Source organism: Rhizoctonia solani, chromosome 3 (genome assembly GCF_016906535.1).
Source record: "Rhizoctonia solani chromosome 3, complete sequence".
Classification (NCBI taxonomy): Eukaryota; Fungi; Basidiomycota; class Agaricomycetes; order Cantharellales; family Ceratobasidiaceae; genus Rhizoctonia; species Rhizoctonia solani.
The window spans coordinates 1,083,917-1,099,095 of NC_057372.1; the positions used below are offsets into that span (position 1 = coordinate 1,083,917).

Sequence of the window (15,179 nt, forward strand, 5' to 3'; positions counted from 1 at the left end):
TTTGTGCCGCGGACTGCGTCTGGGAGCGCGGAGTGCTCGAACTTCGTGCTTTGCTGCTAGTCGCCCGATGTAAAAAGTCAGATATAGGCATTTCTTAGGGAAGCAAGGGGGTCGGGGAGGTAGTGAGGACAAGACAAGCCGGGGTCTTAATAGGTACGTGGTCGGAGAGGAAAAACTAGGCGAGACCGGAGAATAACAGGTGATGCGGGGAAGCATGCCGGACGTCATGGAGAGCAAGGATGTCTGTGCGGGAGCACATGGAAGAGTAGCTTCCGCCGGCGCGCACTCAGATCCAACCTGCTGACACATACACACAATTTATCGCTCGGCAAAAGAACGTTCGTATTTTCATTACATCCACGCAACTTCCATGTGCTTAAACTCCACAAATGCATCTGATTGTTCATCATCTCCGCGCGGCTCAAAACGCCTATATCGTCCAGAAGGCCTTCTCCGTGCCCGGTCGCATAAACTGCCCAGGGGCGCGAGAACTGAAGCCAGTTTCCCGGTCGAATACCAGTGTACCACGCACGTAGGTTTGAACCACCTGCCCAGTCAATGACAGGCCTACATATGGACTCAGCTTGTTCTTGAAATTCAGTGACTCTTTCGTAACCTAAAAATTAAGCTTCTTTAACTGACCCTGCACAAACCAACACCTCGAAGCGACATACATTGAACACGGCCCCCGCGTCCCATATTGCTAGGTCCGCATCTTTGCCTACGGCAATACCTCCCTTCCTGTCCGCCAAGCCCGCGTGTAGCGCAGTATTTGTACTGCACCATGTGAGGATGCGTTCAAATGGTATACCACGTTTCTGCGCCGCCGTGGATAATAAGCTCAACCCGAGCCCGAGGGTGCTTATACCACCCCATGCGTCCATAAAATCACCAGCCTCAATCTCCTTGAGCTCAGCTACACATGGCGAGTGATCCGATACTACCATGTCGATCGTGCCATCGAGCAGGGCTTCCCATAACTTTTCTTGGTTCTCCGCGCCGCGGATGGGCGGGCAACATTTGAACTGCGGCTGGCCCTTTGGATTTCTAGTCGGTACACGTGGTTCAGAGTCTAGCACCTCGTTACTCGAGACTTACGCACCATTCGAAGTGATCGTCAAGTAATGGAAGCACGTTTCGACCGTAAGTGGCAATTTGAGCTCCCTTCTTGCGTGGCGAATAATGGGAATTGCAGAATGTGCTGAAAGGTGCACAATGTGACACCTCAACAGAGGGTACTTCTGCAGCATTTTGACGATTAACTTGATGGCATCTAGAAAGAGCATTAGGTCTATTCACACGTGTGACCCCGCACAAAACATTTTCCTCCGTGCATATGTGCACATGGGACGAGTACCGTAGCGGTTCAAGGGCTTACCGGTCTCGAAGGACTCTGGCCTAGATTTGAGAAATGTATCGTAATCGGTCGGATCACTCTTTCCAGGGTCATTCACGGGGCCATCGAGCTCGGCGTGAAACAACAGCACTGTTGGTTGTCCCTGCGCATTTCAACCCATAGATGGTAAGTATGTGTGTTGGAATTAGAGTGATTATATTCAAGAGTCTTGCCTGTAATTGCTCCATCGCCAGTTCCAGATCATGCTCGTTCACACATGGGAATTCCTGCCCCACAACAAGGGTTTCAGCAGCCCAGTCAGATCCACGTCATGCGATCACTGGATGCGGGGGGAACGGACGGACATCAACCCCACTTTCTATAAGAAATAACTTCAACCAAAAATTTCAGTATATGTTTTACAAAAGGTAGAAACTAAATTTACCTTGAATCCGGACACCCCCGCAGATATCAAAGGTCGCAAGTGAGCCTGATTTCCTGGTATGACCCCTCCCCAGTAAGCAACATCGGTCCAGCATTGGTCTTTAGCTGCCTCAAGTTTGACATCAAAGTTCTTTAGGGTCGTTGTTGGGGGAATGGAATTGAGCGGCATCTCCTGGAATTCAATTGACCGACGTAATTGGCGAATATTGTCCGGAATCACTATTCAGTTGACTCACAACTACAGTAGTGTTGCCTCCAGAGGAGGCGGCTTTTGTCCCAGTAGCAAAACCCTCCCAGCTAGGCTGATTTAATAGCAACAATGACAATAGGCGCGATGATAACACACCTGGTTCGTCCAGGTTCATTCAAATGTACGTGCGCGCTATAGGGTTAAATTGGAGTTAGATCAGGCTTGAAACGAATGATGCTAGTGGACCCGGCCGCCAGAATGTGATCACACATACTCGACTAGCCCTGGTATTATTGCCCTATCTCCTACATCGACCCATTCTGCGTCTGCTGCATAGCTCGAATCTCCCTTTTGAACCTTTACGCGCTGGATAGTGGTAATCTTGCCAGTACTCAAGTCAACTTCAATTGTTCCCGGGGACGGGCCTTCATTCGGGAAGTATACACGCGATGATGTAAAAACTTTGGTAGGAGCCATGGTCGTCCACTTAAATACGCAGTTGTGGAAGATAAGATAGTGTGATTTTGACTTCCGATTCCATCATTTGGTGTGGGCACTGTATTGCCAACCAATTGCTTATCTCATCTCGTTGCGACTGGCAGGGTCAAAAATATATTCAATAATTACAGTAATTAATTAGCCTGTCGCTCTAGCCGACCTGTACTACCGAGAGAGGGTGGATAGATGATGGTTCGAAAGGCTTTCCGGTTAGGTGTGGTCGACGCTACGAACGGATCAAGACTTGATTGGCCTACTAATCATAATTTCCAAACAATAGCCAACAATGTGGTCAAACCGACAAAACCGTTCTTGGGTCACCACCGGATAATCCGGTAATATAACAAGCGAGGGTATGAGCACCAGCGAGGGACCCCTCCGAACGCTGAGCTTCAGTATTGGGTAAGCCTCCGGGCAAGAATCGCCAAATTCTCATAATGTTGAAGCTCAAAAGCAGACAAGGCGCAAAAAGATGCCATAGGAATTTTTTGAATAAGCCACATTCAAGAACATCACCATACTCGCTATGCATGCGCTCTCCAGGCACGACTCGCATGTGAATTGGCCATTGACCAATTAAACTCTGACTAATGACCAAATATCCGGTCGGGGACAAGAGTGCTCCGATTCCGGTATACTCGAGGCCCTCGGCTGGGTGCTTCCCCGCATTTTATTCGCTCCCTCTCTGTTCCCAACCACCACTCCAGAGGCCACATCACACTTCCTACTCGACTGGCAAAATGACCGAATGCCTCGCATTTCCCAAGGAAAAACTCAACTATTCTCAACAAAGTGTTGAAGTTCCGGGAACTCGTAAGGAGGGTCAAACTGGTATGTTTACTGATATACGTCACTTAGCGACCACGATAGGATAGCTTGATACCAATACTTGGCTCGTAGGACACTACCGAAATGGTGGGTGCACTGCTCGAGACTCGTCTCTTCTGATCTCAACCAATCGATTCATTGTGTAGCAATTTGGCCTGAGTTGATTACATTGGATTCGCCCCAACCGTTCGTCAAGCCACGGCCGTTACGCACCTTGGTCGACATTTTTGATTCTGGGCTGTACAAATCACGCACGGAACCGTTTACTGGTGTTCGTCCTGTCCTTCCTGATGGGACACTAGCAAAGCATTTCGCCTGGAGCACGTACGCTGAGATCGATGTCCGCCGCCGCCGAGTCGGAAGTGCTCTGGAAGCACTCCGTCGCAAGGGTGAGCTGTGGCAAAACGAGCCAAAGTTACAAACTGTTGGTATTTGGAGTGGAAATAGGTGAGTCCTGGCGACAAAGGGCACATATCTGTGTAACTTAACTACCCATACAATGTGTGTTTTCTATAGGCCTGAATGGCAAGTGATCGATCTTGCCTTGCATGCGTACGGAAAAGTTGGTGTCAGCTTGTACGACACTCTTGGACCAGACAGCGTCGAATACATGTGCGCTATTTGATTTGATTTCTGTGCATTGAGTCTAACTTACTCGCACTCTGTAGTATTAACCACGCCGAGTTGTCCATTGTGTTCACCACGGCATCTCACCTCACTCAGCTAGTGGCCATTACTGCTAAATGCCCGGTGCTCAAGGTCATTGTGTCCATCGATAAAATAAGCGAGCAAACACGTAATACATTCTCGACGTGGGCAGCCGAACGTGGTGTACGCATTACGACCTTGGAGGATATTGAAGAACTGGGGGCCCAGAACCTCATCGCACCTTTCTCGCCCGATCCTAAATCAGTTGTTTCGATCTGTTACACTTCAGGAACGACAAATGTACCCAAGGGCGTCGTTCTAACCCATGAGCAACTGACTCTATCGACTGTCTCGTGTCTGCATGGTGGTATTTTCACGCCGGGAGGTGCCCTATTGAGTTATTTGCCACTAGCCCATATCTACGAGGTCAGTATCGCGTTATGACTTACCCTTGTACAATCCTGACGATGTCCCTAGCGCATCGCCGAGCTCTTGTCTATGCTGTCGGTGGTCGTATCGGTTATTTCTCTGGAAACCCACTTCTTCTACTCGAAGATGCTCAAATCCTGAAACCAACCTACTTCCCTAGCGTCCCCCGCGTCTTGAACCGGATCTTTCAAGCTGCCATCGTCAACGCCAAGGCTCCTGGCGTCAAGGGCATGCTTTTCCGCAAGGCCCTCGAGACCAAACTCCACAATCTACGCACGACTGGTAACAACGTGCACCCGTTATGGGACCGCATTATTTTCAGCAAAGTCCAGGCCGTGCTCGGCGGGAACATTACCATGATGACCTGCGGCAGTGCACCTATTGGTCGTGACGCGATGGAGTTCCTTCGTATTGCCTTTGCGTGCGAAGTAGTCGAAGGATATGGAATGACTGAGAATTGCGGGACTTGCACGCGTGTGTTCCCAGATGACCCGGCGAGCACAACAACTGTTGGCCCGCCTCAACCCGTCAACGAAATCAAGTTGGTTGACGTGCCTGAGATGGGGTACAGGTCGACCGACAAGCCCTCTCCTCGTGGTGAAATTTGCGTGCGAGGACCGAACTGTTTCAATGAGTACTAAAGGTGGGTGGCAATTTATCTCCACGCAGACCGGCGCTTATATGTGAATGTTAGATGAGGCTAACACCAAGAAGACAATTGACGCCGAGGGTTGGCTGCATACTGGCGATGTAGGCATGATTGACACATGTGGCCGCTTTAAGATTATTGATCGTGTCAAGGTGCGTGATCCGACTTGAGTGCATATATCCATTGAACTGACACCATTGCGCCGCAGAACATCATGAAACTTGCTCAGGGTGAATATGTTGCTCTGGAAAAAGTCGAGAACGCATACAGCACCTGCCCTGTCGTTGCACAGATCTACGTCCACGGTGATTCTATGCAAGACCATCTGATTGCCGTGGTTGTTCCGGACCCAGCACAACTCGAAACCATTGTTTCCAAAGCTGGCCTAAAAGGAAAGCCCCTTGAAGAAGTCATCAACCACAAGAGCGTCGTTTCCGCCATTCAGCAAGCGCTCAACAGAGAAGGCAAGAAACAGGGGTTGAACGGCTTTGAGATGATTAAGAACGTTCACGTCACGCTCGAGGCCTTCACCACCGATAACAACCTCCTGACACCGACCTTCAAGGTCCGCCGACGGGATGCGTACGCCAGGTATAAGGCAGAATTAGATAGGCTCTATGAATTGGGACCACCAGCAAAACTTTAGGATTTTGTGGACCGGATACTCTGTAAAAATTCGCCATACATTTTGTAACAATTTCAAAAAAACTCGATCTCACCAGTACGAATACAAACAGTATATCTATCTATTAAAATTTGACTATAGGTTACGGGCCTGGATTTAACCCTCCTCCGCACTAAATTGCTGAGTCAGCACTCCGACCTAACCCGCGGGGATGATTAGTAGCGCTCTCTGTTCCGTCCCCACTAATCAACCTCGATCGACCTGACATTAAAGACACCATGTCTTTTTAATCAGACTATTGCCTCGCGAAATAACATGCTTTTACTACTGATTCATATCGATTCGATCGCTCTATGCACATACGAAAGTCCCAACATGCGTTCTACTTGCCATCACTCGTATTAGTCTCATGTATACTCTTGAAAACACTTCCGCTTTAACTCCCACCCTAGTTGCTCCCGAAGGCCCTCCCTCAATGTCTCATCAATATCTTTCCCAACTCTCTTTTGCTGCCGTGGGTCTGGACTCGACGTTTGTATGAGCCCGCATGCGAGCTTTCAGACTTTGGCTATTGCTTCTCTGCGCCCATTAAAGCGTATATAGAAGGGCTTTCAGATGAAAATAGCCTACTAGAAAATCCCTCTTCATCCCCGACCTGCGACTTTCAGGACCGCCACGACATGGTGTCCTCTCCCTCGGCCGACCGTGCCATTGAAGAGCGGATGGCGACCATACTGTCAAACCAGTACAAGCGCCAGATGCACAGAAATCGGCCTCGGTGGTACCAAGGCCGTCCATTAGATACAGCGCCCAAATGTTTCACACCATGGAGGGTAAGCTCATTTCAACTGAGTATTCCATATGGCTCGCTCACTCTTGCCAGCGCGACAGCGTTCCGTTGATTCGTGACTGGGTCACTGTCACCGCGTTGTTGCCAAGAAGGCAGCCTGGATGGGCAAGGTCTTCTCTCATAAATACTACAAGGTCAATGGGACCATTTGGGCTTGGAGCGATCCTGCGAACGTCAGTTTGACATCATACGTATGCCTTATCTCATCTAATCTTATTCGTAACAGGCCCTGCTTGTCAGTTTATTCAACTCGAATATAATGGAGACAATCGAGTTTGCTATTTCTTCCAACCCCTTTCAAGCTCCCCATGTTGTTGTTACTCATAGTCCAGGCGAGGAGCCCAAGTACCTCGACACCCATGGGAACCCGGACCAGTTGACGGACGCACTTCGGCCATTGTTCCAAACTCTGGGGCTGTACACCTCGTCAATCATTTACTGGTCCAACAGGCATGGACCAACTTTTACTCCCGCCTCGTATGGCCATGTGCTACGAACGCGACGATTATGCGGGACCTGTGCGCCGCAGCTAATCAATCGACAAAATATTTTCCACCGAGTCTCTATTCAGTTCCACGAGGGTCTTAGGAGAGCTCGAGTCCGGCGACAGCGTGAGCGTGGGGGAGATACGGATCCCAAGAGCGTTCCAGATCGCACATTACTATTTCCAATGCTCATTCCGAAGAGACCGACGTCGAGCCTCCGATCCGAATCAAAGCTGTTACTCGCGGATTTAGCGATACTGATGCGGCCGCAAGTCTTTTTGGCTCGTGGGATTATGTTCCAACCGCAAGCAGACGATCTCGCGCTAATGGCCGAGTCGGCGATTATATCCGAGAGAGCGACGATGAAGAAGACGACGATGATGATGGATCTATATCAACGTCGCCTCATAGCCCCACGATTGGGAGTGATACATATGAAGTCCTTCGTCGACTTGGTATGGTTCATTGCGCGGCCGAATGTGATGGGGAGAGCGAGGCTAGCGCAGAAGATTGTGACGACATCGAGAGCGAAAGCGAAGACGAGTATATCGGCGATATGACAATCCCTATTATCCCTCATTTCCCAACCATTCATAGACAGTCTCCGAATTCAACCTCTGATTCCCTATCCAGTTCAGAATCGATTGATCTTGCTTCGCTCGTTCATACCGAAGCAGACGAACAAAGCTCGGTTTCTAGCTATCTCGTCGACGAAGACTCGTTTGAATCCGGGTCTGAGACTCCTGACACGGATGAGGGTGACTGTTAATCAGTCCCCATGTTTTGCCCTACTTGCACTTTACATCACACCCACTTATCTAGACAACACACGCGTGTGCGCCTGCACCGCTCTCCCCCTTGTCTTACATCCTTACGCCTCGTTCTTGTCCATAGACTAGACATCCACTGAAATAAATGAATAGTTTTAAATAGCCATGATGAATCATCTACTGGTGTGACGGTTCATACGACACATTCGATCAATACGAGGACGGGCCTTGAACTATTTTAAGATGCAGTTCGACAATTTCTCATGTTCATTTACTAACGCGCTTTACAGCGCCAACTGTCAGATCGGTATAGTTTAGCGTCATAGTACTGAACTACTACGGTGAACATGGGGGGTAGGACGAGCCAGTTATCCAGGTCAACTAAAGTTGCATCGCTCATCTGAACCCGAACCTGTTGCCCGTAGTATACACAGGTCATCCCAATTCTTGAACATTTTCTAACTTTATGCGCGTTTATACACCTCCCAACCAGTTAAATCCGATACCACAGCGAAAGTATTCTAGGTAAACAAGGCCCCTACACCAGGCCAGATTGGTAATGTCAGGAGCAAGGATACAGCTCTTTTGTCTCTTCAAAGAGCAAAAATATCCTAAAGCCTTTAATCAAGTTCATTAGCGATTCTTTGGCTCCTTGGAGAACCAAAGGGCAACATACAAGCACGAGCCTTGCTGAAAATGGCTAAAAAATCACAAAAGAGACAACGAGAAAATTAGGGCCTTCACCCTCAAGGTCGGGATCGGGAAGAGTACTTTCTCTGATGAAATGATCTACGGGAACCATTACGTACATCCGTCACTTCCAATGCATGAGCTTTGGATTCATATCTGGCAACTATGCAACTTATTTGCAAAAATTCACTTCAAAAACAAAACAACAATTATGCGTTATCGCCCTTGCTACCTACAACACATAAGAATGACTAATAGCACAAGCATAGTAGCACAGAAGCCCATGAAAAGTTCAAAATGTTTCTTCGTCAAATACCATTGAAAGCGTATTAGTTTGTCCAAATTCCAGTCGAAAAAGAGTGTAGACTGTCTGTAGTGTGCGAATCAAAGTTCTCATCTAGACATCTAGAATAGATAGATCCCTGCGCCGAGCACTCCAATAACAATGCTAGCAAATGCCACACCAATACTACCATGTCTGCGATGTGTACAGCTGAATTAACTCCTCAGATGATGCAGTTGGGGTTCCAGTGACCCAGGTTCCAGTACCTGAGGGGTTTGTGGTAGTTGCTGCAAGCTGCGAACAGTGGCGGTCCCAACAGCAAACGATTGGAGAGTCGTGCACATTGAGGTGGCTCCGGCAGGGTGAGGAGCAGGAGTCGCGCCCTGGCCCTGTCTGAAGGTCGAGGTTGAGCCATCCGGTTGTGGATAGAGTCCCATCGGACTGAGTAGGATAATTAGAAGAATTATTCGAGAGGGAGAGTGTGATACTCACATCGTACTTTCGCCTCACAGTTGGTGAAGCCTTGGCCATAGTCACCAGGAATGTTCCACTCGCAGCCAGTCAGATCTAATAAATCTATGAAAAACATTGATCAAAGAAGAATCCCGATCACTTACCATAAATATGTTGGCATCGTTGCTTAGCACCAGGTCCATCCTTGCATGCGCGAATGCAAAAGTCGGTAGCGCTCTGGAAGTTGGTCCATTCGTGCATCTGGACACCGAGTCCAGACGGACCAGCCGAAAACGCATTGAGAAAACCAAGCCGCCGTGGGGATGCCAAGTTTGTCAGCCCCGTGGGGATCGAGTTCCCCTCCTGCATCGCCAGCCTTAATACCAATCTTCGTAAGTCACCTGTACCGGTAACTTGAACGTAATCGGGGGTCTTGACGAAATGGGCAGATTTGAGAGTGCCCTCAGGCATGAGACGAGTGCCTCGGCCAGGCGCTGTGCAGTATGAGACAACGATCTATCTTCGATTCTTGGGAGGTCCCCCAAATGCAAAAGTCACTGAAAGTTTGATAAGAATTTTGTGCCAGGGTTGAGCTTATAGAGCTACCTAGCCGAGTTGACGTAAACTTCTGGCACATCGAGCTCTGCGAGTTTTCAGTTCCACACTGAACAATACGTTAGTAAAGCAAGGTGTGTTGAATTCAATGCTAGCCTACCTTGTTCGTCCCCGACTGCTCGGCTGTGATATAATCAGCATCAGAGAGGCATCGAGGATAGGTAGCTAACCTTCTGTCTTGTCGGGGAGATTTGCAGGGTCATAGGTAGCAGTATACTGTCCAGCGACGACGACACCAGAGTCGCAGAGACCAACAGAGAAAACGAAAACATGTTGATTTTTTTTTTTGTGGAAGATGGCGAAGGAAACTCGAATGTAGATGAGGGTGAGAATGAAGGCGCACAACTCACCCTGAACTGGGCTTTATACGCGACTAGGGGAAGGTTCACCCCTTTCGGTCTTGATCCATGCGCGTCAATAACAAACTTCTTGGCACCCCCATAAATAATTTGGATCGTGCCAAGCATCGAAAATATATTCACGTTGTATTAGAAGACGTCTAAAGTCGACGGAGAACATGCGTTCGCATCCTGCCCTTTCTATATGCGGTGATTTTGGTGCGTTCTGGGCTTGTTAGCTGGGCGCGCTCTCAGGGCAATGATTGCCAAGACATCGTTCGATTAGCCAGGGCCAAATCAGGAGGCAGCGCTATTCCTGGTCTCGCTTGGCCAATTGAGATTTAACCGAATGCAACAGGGGTCAATCAGACGACCTTGGTCAATTACAAGCTACTTAACTATCCTATCGCAGCATTTATTCAACCAAGATAGTCTATCTGGCCTCTTGGACGGTGTTTTCAGAAATCTCCCAAAAGAACGCTCGGGAACGACCGTATGTCCCTGGTAGCGCATGTTAGAATAGGATTGTAGTAATTTGTCAGATATCTCATCATCTAAAATATGTTCTAGAACAACTCCTGCCCTTGTCCCTAACTGAGCGAGTGTTCTTATAACGTAGCTCACACATGTACATTTCTTCCGAGATTTTCTCTTCCAAATCTTTTCGGCCGTCTTTCCAAGTATGGGTACTTTCGCATCTCCTCTCATTCGCCACAAAACTAACAATTGGGTCACTCCAAAAGGATAAACAGTAGTACAAGTACGCTCATTCAGATAATGTCTGCGTCCCAGATCAACCGGTTCAATGAATCAACAAACCCACCAAAGTCGCGTTGAAATGTTTGTAGTCAATTCTTCGATGATTGAGAAGTCCTCGAAGCACTTGACTCAGAAGAGTTGTGCAACCGCGTCTCCCATTCCTGCCTGAAGTACGGGTCACGCAGGATCACATCTGTATTTGTAACTGTTCGCAAAGTACCCGGATAAATTTTGGGACATAGCAAGCAGAACGTGAAATGAATGACTACAAAATAAGGGAGTAGTTGTCAACGAGTGCATATGATGAGAATGATCTTAATTGGACCAACAGGGTCTGGGAACCTCACAAACGTGTGCATCTTTGTCCTGACACATGTGTATAACTTATCCCTTTCGGCTTGTAAACCTAATTCTGACTTTGTCTCCCTTGTTGGGGACATTCTTCATCGGGTCTCTTCCGTCCAGCAAAGTTAGGTTCCTTAGGGCGGCCAATCGTGATTATTGGGAAGGGTTGCAAGGAACGACAGCAATATACGATTCTCACCAAGGACAAAGAGCCATGTTTCTCCTTTTTATCATCAGAATCTACCGGCGTGAGTGCTATAGAGGTCGAAAGTTTCGTATGACTTCTGCTGGACCTAGTTTTGTCCTCTTGGACGGGAAGGAATCTGGGTTTGATCTATGTGTACCAGCTTTATCATCTTTAGTACTGGAGTATAAAGACCACTCCGAAAATCATAGTATGCGAGTATAATTCCTACAATCATAACAGACAACTTGATAACGCCCATCGGTAAAAATGCCATACCATCAGCCACCAACTATGAAATGGCAAGTGTTCCTAAGCTTACATCCGAGCCAATGGAGTCAGACGGACGTTCGATACAACAGTATACCAGCACATGATGTAAAACAACTGTTGTTTCTCCCTCTTAAAGCGCATTTTTACTTATGAGGTAAGACACGACTTCAACGGGTCACATTATTCCGGTCCCTTCCTTCCCCGAAGGTGCCAGGGATTTGAAACCCTGTGGGATCGTTGAGGGTATCGTTATTTATCAGTAATTTTTCGCTTTTGAAACTTTGGAGTCTTTCAGAGTAACACGTTGGATGATGCAGCTGGCTCCGAGCCTTATCGCTATCTTGTATGCACAACGCACGGTCATGTGATGGCTGCCGGGGCACTCCAAAATAGCTGGTAACGAACTCGCGGACGAAGCAGCCAAGGGGAGCGAGACGCTCCGTCCAACACCCGTATTCAACAGAACGATAACATGGGCAAAAGCCAACTCCACGAAACGAGCAACAAGGGGATGGAGAAAAGTCTGGGACGAACATATACTCACACGCCCAGACTCGGGCACGTACATCCCTAGACCACCAGCCCACAAACTCCACCCCATATTCAACCACCCCACATACCCACGCAACGTACAATGCCGCCTCGTCCAATTCCTCACTGGACACGGCCTCTATGGGCTTACAGCGCTCGCTTCCACCCTCGACCCGCAATGCTCATGCGGCGAACCGTCACAAGCGCCCAAGCATTTGCTCATGTTCTGCCCGGATACGGAAAGATACAGGCACATAATCACTGACATATCGCCTGAACGCTCCTGGGAGGAGATATTCGGAACACTGCGGGACTGGAGGCAGTATCTGAGTTCATACTCAAGTCGGGAATCGGGAAGTGTAGAGATCCGCCGGCAACCGCTCAACCTATGTAGGGCCCTACGCCCACGTCCATACGTCCTTATGACCGCTCTATACGCCTTACTACCCCCCCCGTCCTTAGGACACGCCACTTATCACGCCCTTATGGCCCCTGTAATAGGTCTTTATGGCCTCCCGTGCTTACTACCTCGCTTGTCGCTCCGCTTTGTTTTTCCCTTTTTCTTTCTCTCTCTCTCTCTCTCTCTCTGCTTTCTCTTAGCGTAGTTTGCCTCGGTCTTGTGAGCGGTTTGCCTTGTTTCGCATGTAGCTCCTTAAATATGAATTAAAAAAAAAGCACGGTCATGTGATCGTGTGACGTGAATTTGAAATACCGGGTGGTACTGACGTCACAGAACTATTCCCCAAATAATAAATAGAGACTAGCGCTGTTCGCACAGTCTGTCTTCGGCCCTCAATTACTGGGTCACCAAAAATGAGTGCAGGAAATAATACTCACTTAAACTGGCTCAATGTCGGTATTGGGTTCTGCTTTGTGGCCGCCGACGCCGTGGTCTCGTATGGACTTGGGCTGGGGGTCGGAACGTCACTTGTCTCGGCTGCTATACGATGCATAGTTCAACTTTCTATCATGGCTCTGGTGCTCCAGAGTGTCTTCGAAGCAAGTAGCCCGTGGGCGGTAGCAGGGATATCATGTAAGTGTCTCGTTTATCCGTCCCAATACTTAACTCATGCCACCATAGGCCTCCTGCTTGTCCTTGGTAGTTTCGAAACAGGTAAGCCAAGCACATGTGCCCCTAACTTAATACTTGAAAGTAAGTAAACTCTCCTGATCCAGTTGCCAACAAGAGCAAGTACCGTTTCTCCGGAATGGTAGGTTTGTCCGTTGTTCCATGTACATCCCAATTGACTGTCTGGCAAGTTTCCCTCAACATTCGTGGCAATGGCCATATCAACAATACCGTTTCGAGTAAGCTATACCATTTCGCCCCAACAGTTAAAGTTAATTGACAATTTGCCAAGTTATCGGCACCCGGTTCGCCATGTCCGAGACCGAGTTTTGGGCAGCAGAGAAATACAGTATGTTAAAGTAGCTGGGCCAAGGGGCTGAGTTTCAACTAACATATTAATCAAGTTCCTATCTTGGGTATGCTGTGCGGATCAACAATCTCTGGTATTGTCGTGGCAACAACCTCGGTACTCAAAGAACTCCAGTATGCTCCTAGAATTATATTGCTTCTCGGGCACGGAATTGATACCTCCATAAATGAGTGCAGGAAATAATACTCACTTAAACTGGCTCAATGTCGGTATTGGGTTCTGCTTTGTGGCCGCCGACGCCGTGGTCTCGTATGGACTTGGGCTGGGGGTCGGAACGTCACTTGTCTCGGCTGCTATACGATGCATAGTTCAACTTTCTATCATGGCTCTGGTGCTCCAGAGTGTCTTCGAAGCAAGTAGCCCGTGGGCGGTAGCAGGGATATCATGTAAGTGTCTCGTTTATCCGTCCCAATACTTAACTCATGCCACCATAGGCCTCCTGCTTGTCCTTGGTAGTTTCGAAACAGGTAAGCCAAGCACATGTGCCCCTAACTTAATACTTGAAAGTAAGTAAACTCTCCTGATCCAGTTGCCAACAAGAGCAGTACCGTTTCTCCGGAATGGTAGGTTTGTCCGTTGTTCCATGTACATCCCAATTGACTGTGGCAAGTTTCCCTCAACATTCGTGGCAATGGCCATATCAACAATACCCGTTTCGAGTAAGCTATACCATTTTGCCCAACAGTTAAAGTTAATTGACAATTTGCCAAGTTATCGGCACCCGGTTCGCCATGTCCGAGACCGAGTTTTGGGCAGCAGAGAAATACAGTATGTTAAAGTAGCTGGAGCCAAGGGGCTGAGTTTCAACTAACATATTAATCAAGTTCCTATCTTGGGTATGCTGTGCGGATCAACAATCTCTGGTATTGTCGTGGCAACAACCTCGGTACTCAAAGAACTCCAGTATGCTCCTAGAATTATATTGCTTCTCTTCGTTTAGCCCGTGCGTATTTTAGTAACCTGAGAACAACCATTGCCTTGGGCCTACATTACTGAACGCCTTGTCTAGATTAAATCGACCTCCCACATGATAGCCCCGTGGTAATAAACGCCCCGATGAGCGGACTATTGGAAGCCGATCTCTGTGTATGATATCCATTTCTGGGTCAGCTATACGGCCGGCCTACATAGTCGCCAATCCCAGTCCGTGCCTCAGTTGATCATCACCTAAGATGTAAATCCCGGTTGACCCTGATGTCGGTACCGTCCATCTTTGAGCGTGTCTCAAATGAAATCTCGGAGTCTATCAAGTTGCATATATGGACCGGAAATAACTCGTAGGCTTGGTGGCGCATGTTGTGGCTGAGGGGCCTTGAGTCCTACATGCGATCATCTAGCTGTCGCGAGTGATTGTGCATGCACCTTCTTATCGTTGAAATGCTGACTATGCACAAGCTCACGGAACCGAGCCCTCAAGATTCATTAATATAGCATTTATGGCGTGGGGATTTGAGCGGGTCGGAATTCCACCAAACGAGAAGACTGTTTATGCTGGTTAATTCGTACGCAAAAGGATA

General features: G+C 48.3%; 5 protein-coding genes across 5 annotated transcripts; 3 read left to right on the plus strand and 2 right to left on the minus strand.

Annotated features, from left to right (window-relative positions):
• Nucleotides 1-430: 430 nt before the first annotated feature.
• Nucleotides 431-2,447, minus strand: RhiXN_02729 (amidohydrolase family protein; the record flags this gene model as incomplete). Its single annotated transcript, XM_043322546.1, has 8 exons — nucleotides 431-616; nucleotides 675-1,047; nucleotides 1,099-1,273; nucleotides 1,379-1,499; nucleotides 1,782-1,952; nucleotides 2,017-2,077; nucleotides 2,127-2,162; nucleotides 2,245-2,447. 8 exons carry the CDS (start codon nucleotides 2,445-2,447, stop codon nucleotides 431-433), a joined length of 1,326 nt encoding a protein of 441 aa, XP_043178042.1.
• Nucleotides 2,448-3,208: 761 nt separating this feature from the next.
• On the plus strand, nucleotides 3,209-5,668 carry RhiXN_02730 (AMP binding enzyme; the record flags this gene model as incomplete). Its single annotated transcript, XM_043322547.1, has 8 exons — nucleotides 3,209-3,299; nucleotides 3,369-3,383; nucleotides 3,443-3,743; nucleotides 3,813-3,908; nucleotides 3,965-4,374; nucleotides 4,422-4,970; nucleotides 5,068-5,174; nucleotides 5,231-5,668. The coding sequence occupies 8 exons, from the start codon at nucleotides 3,209-3,211 to the stop codon at nucleotides 5,666-5,668; spliced, it is 2,007 nt and encodes a 668-aa protein (XP_043178043.1).
• A 930-nt stretch (nucleotides 5,669-6,598) lies between these two features.
• On the plus strand, nucleotides 6,599-7,751 carry RhiXN_02731 (uncharacterized protein; the record flags this gene model as incomplete). Its single annotated transcript, XM_043322548.1, has 3 exons — nucleotides 6,599-6,670; nucleotides 6,724-7,108; nucleotides 7,138-7,751. 3 exons carry the CDS (start codon nucleotides 6,599-6,601, stop codon nucleotides 7,749-7,751), a joined length of 1,071 nt encoding a protein of 356 aa, XP_043178044.1.
• Nucleotides 7,752-8,948: 1,197 nt separating this feature from the next.
• On the minus strand, nucleotides 8,949-10,260 carry RhiXN_02732 (ricin-type beta-trefoil lectin domain protein; the record flags this gene model as incomplete). Its single annotated transcript, XM_043322549.1, has 7 exons — nucleotides 8,949-9,166; nucleotides 9,218-9,292; nucleotides 9,343-9,672; nucleotides 9,785-9,842; nucleotides 9,894-9,916; nucleotides 9,964-10,009; nucleotides 10,144-10,260. 7 exons carry the CDS (start codon nucleotides 10,258-10,260, stop codon nucleotides 8,949-8,951), a joined length of 867 nt encoding a protein of 288 aa, XP_043178045.1.
• Nucleotides 10,261-13,036: 2,776 nt separating this feature from the next.
• On the plus strand, nucleotides 13,037-14,229 carry RhiXN_02733 (uncharacterized protein; the record flags this gene model as incomplete). Its single annotated transcript, XM_043322550.1, has 9 exons — nucleotides 13,037-13,256; nucleotides 13,305-13,337; nucleotides 13,382-13,438; nucleotides 13,484-13,531; nucleotides 13,585-13,641; nucleotides 13,697-13,775; nucleotides 13,834-14,048; nucleotides 14,097-14,129; nucleotides 14,192-14,229. The coding sequence occupies 9 exons, from the start codon at nucleotides 13,037-13,039 to the stop codon at nucleotides 14,227-14,229; spliced, it is 780 nt and encodes a 259-aa protein (XP_043178046.1).
• Between the last annotated feature and the right edge of the window lie 950 nt (nucleotides 14,230-15,179).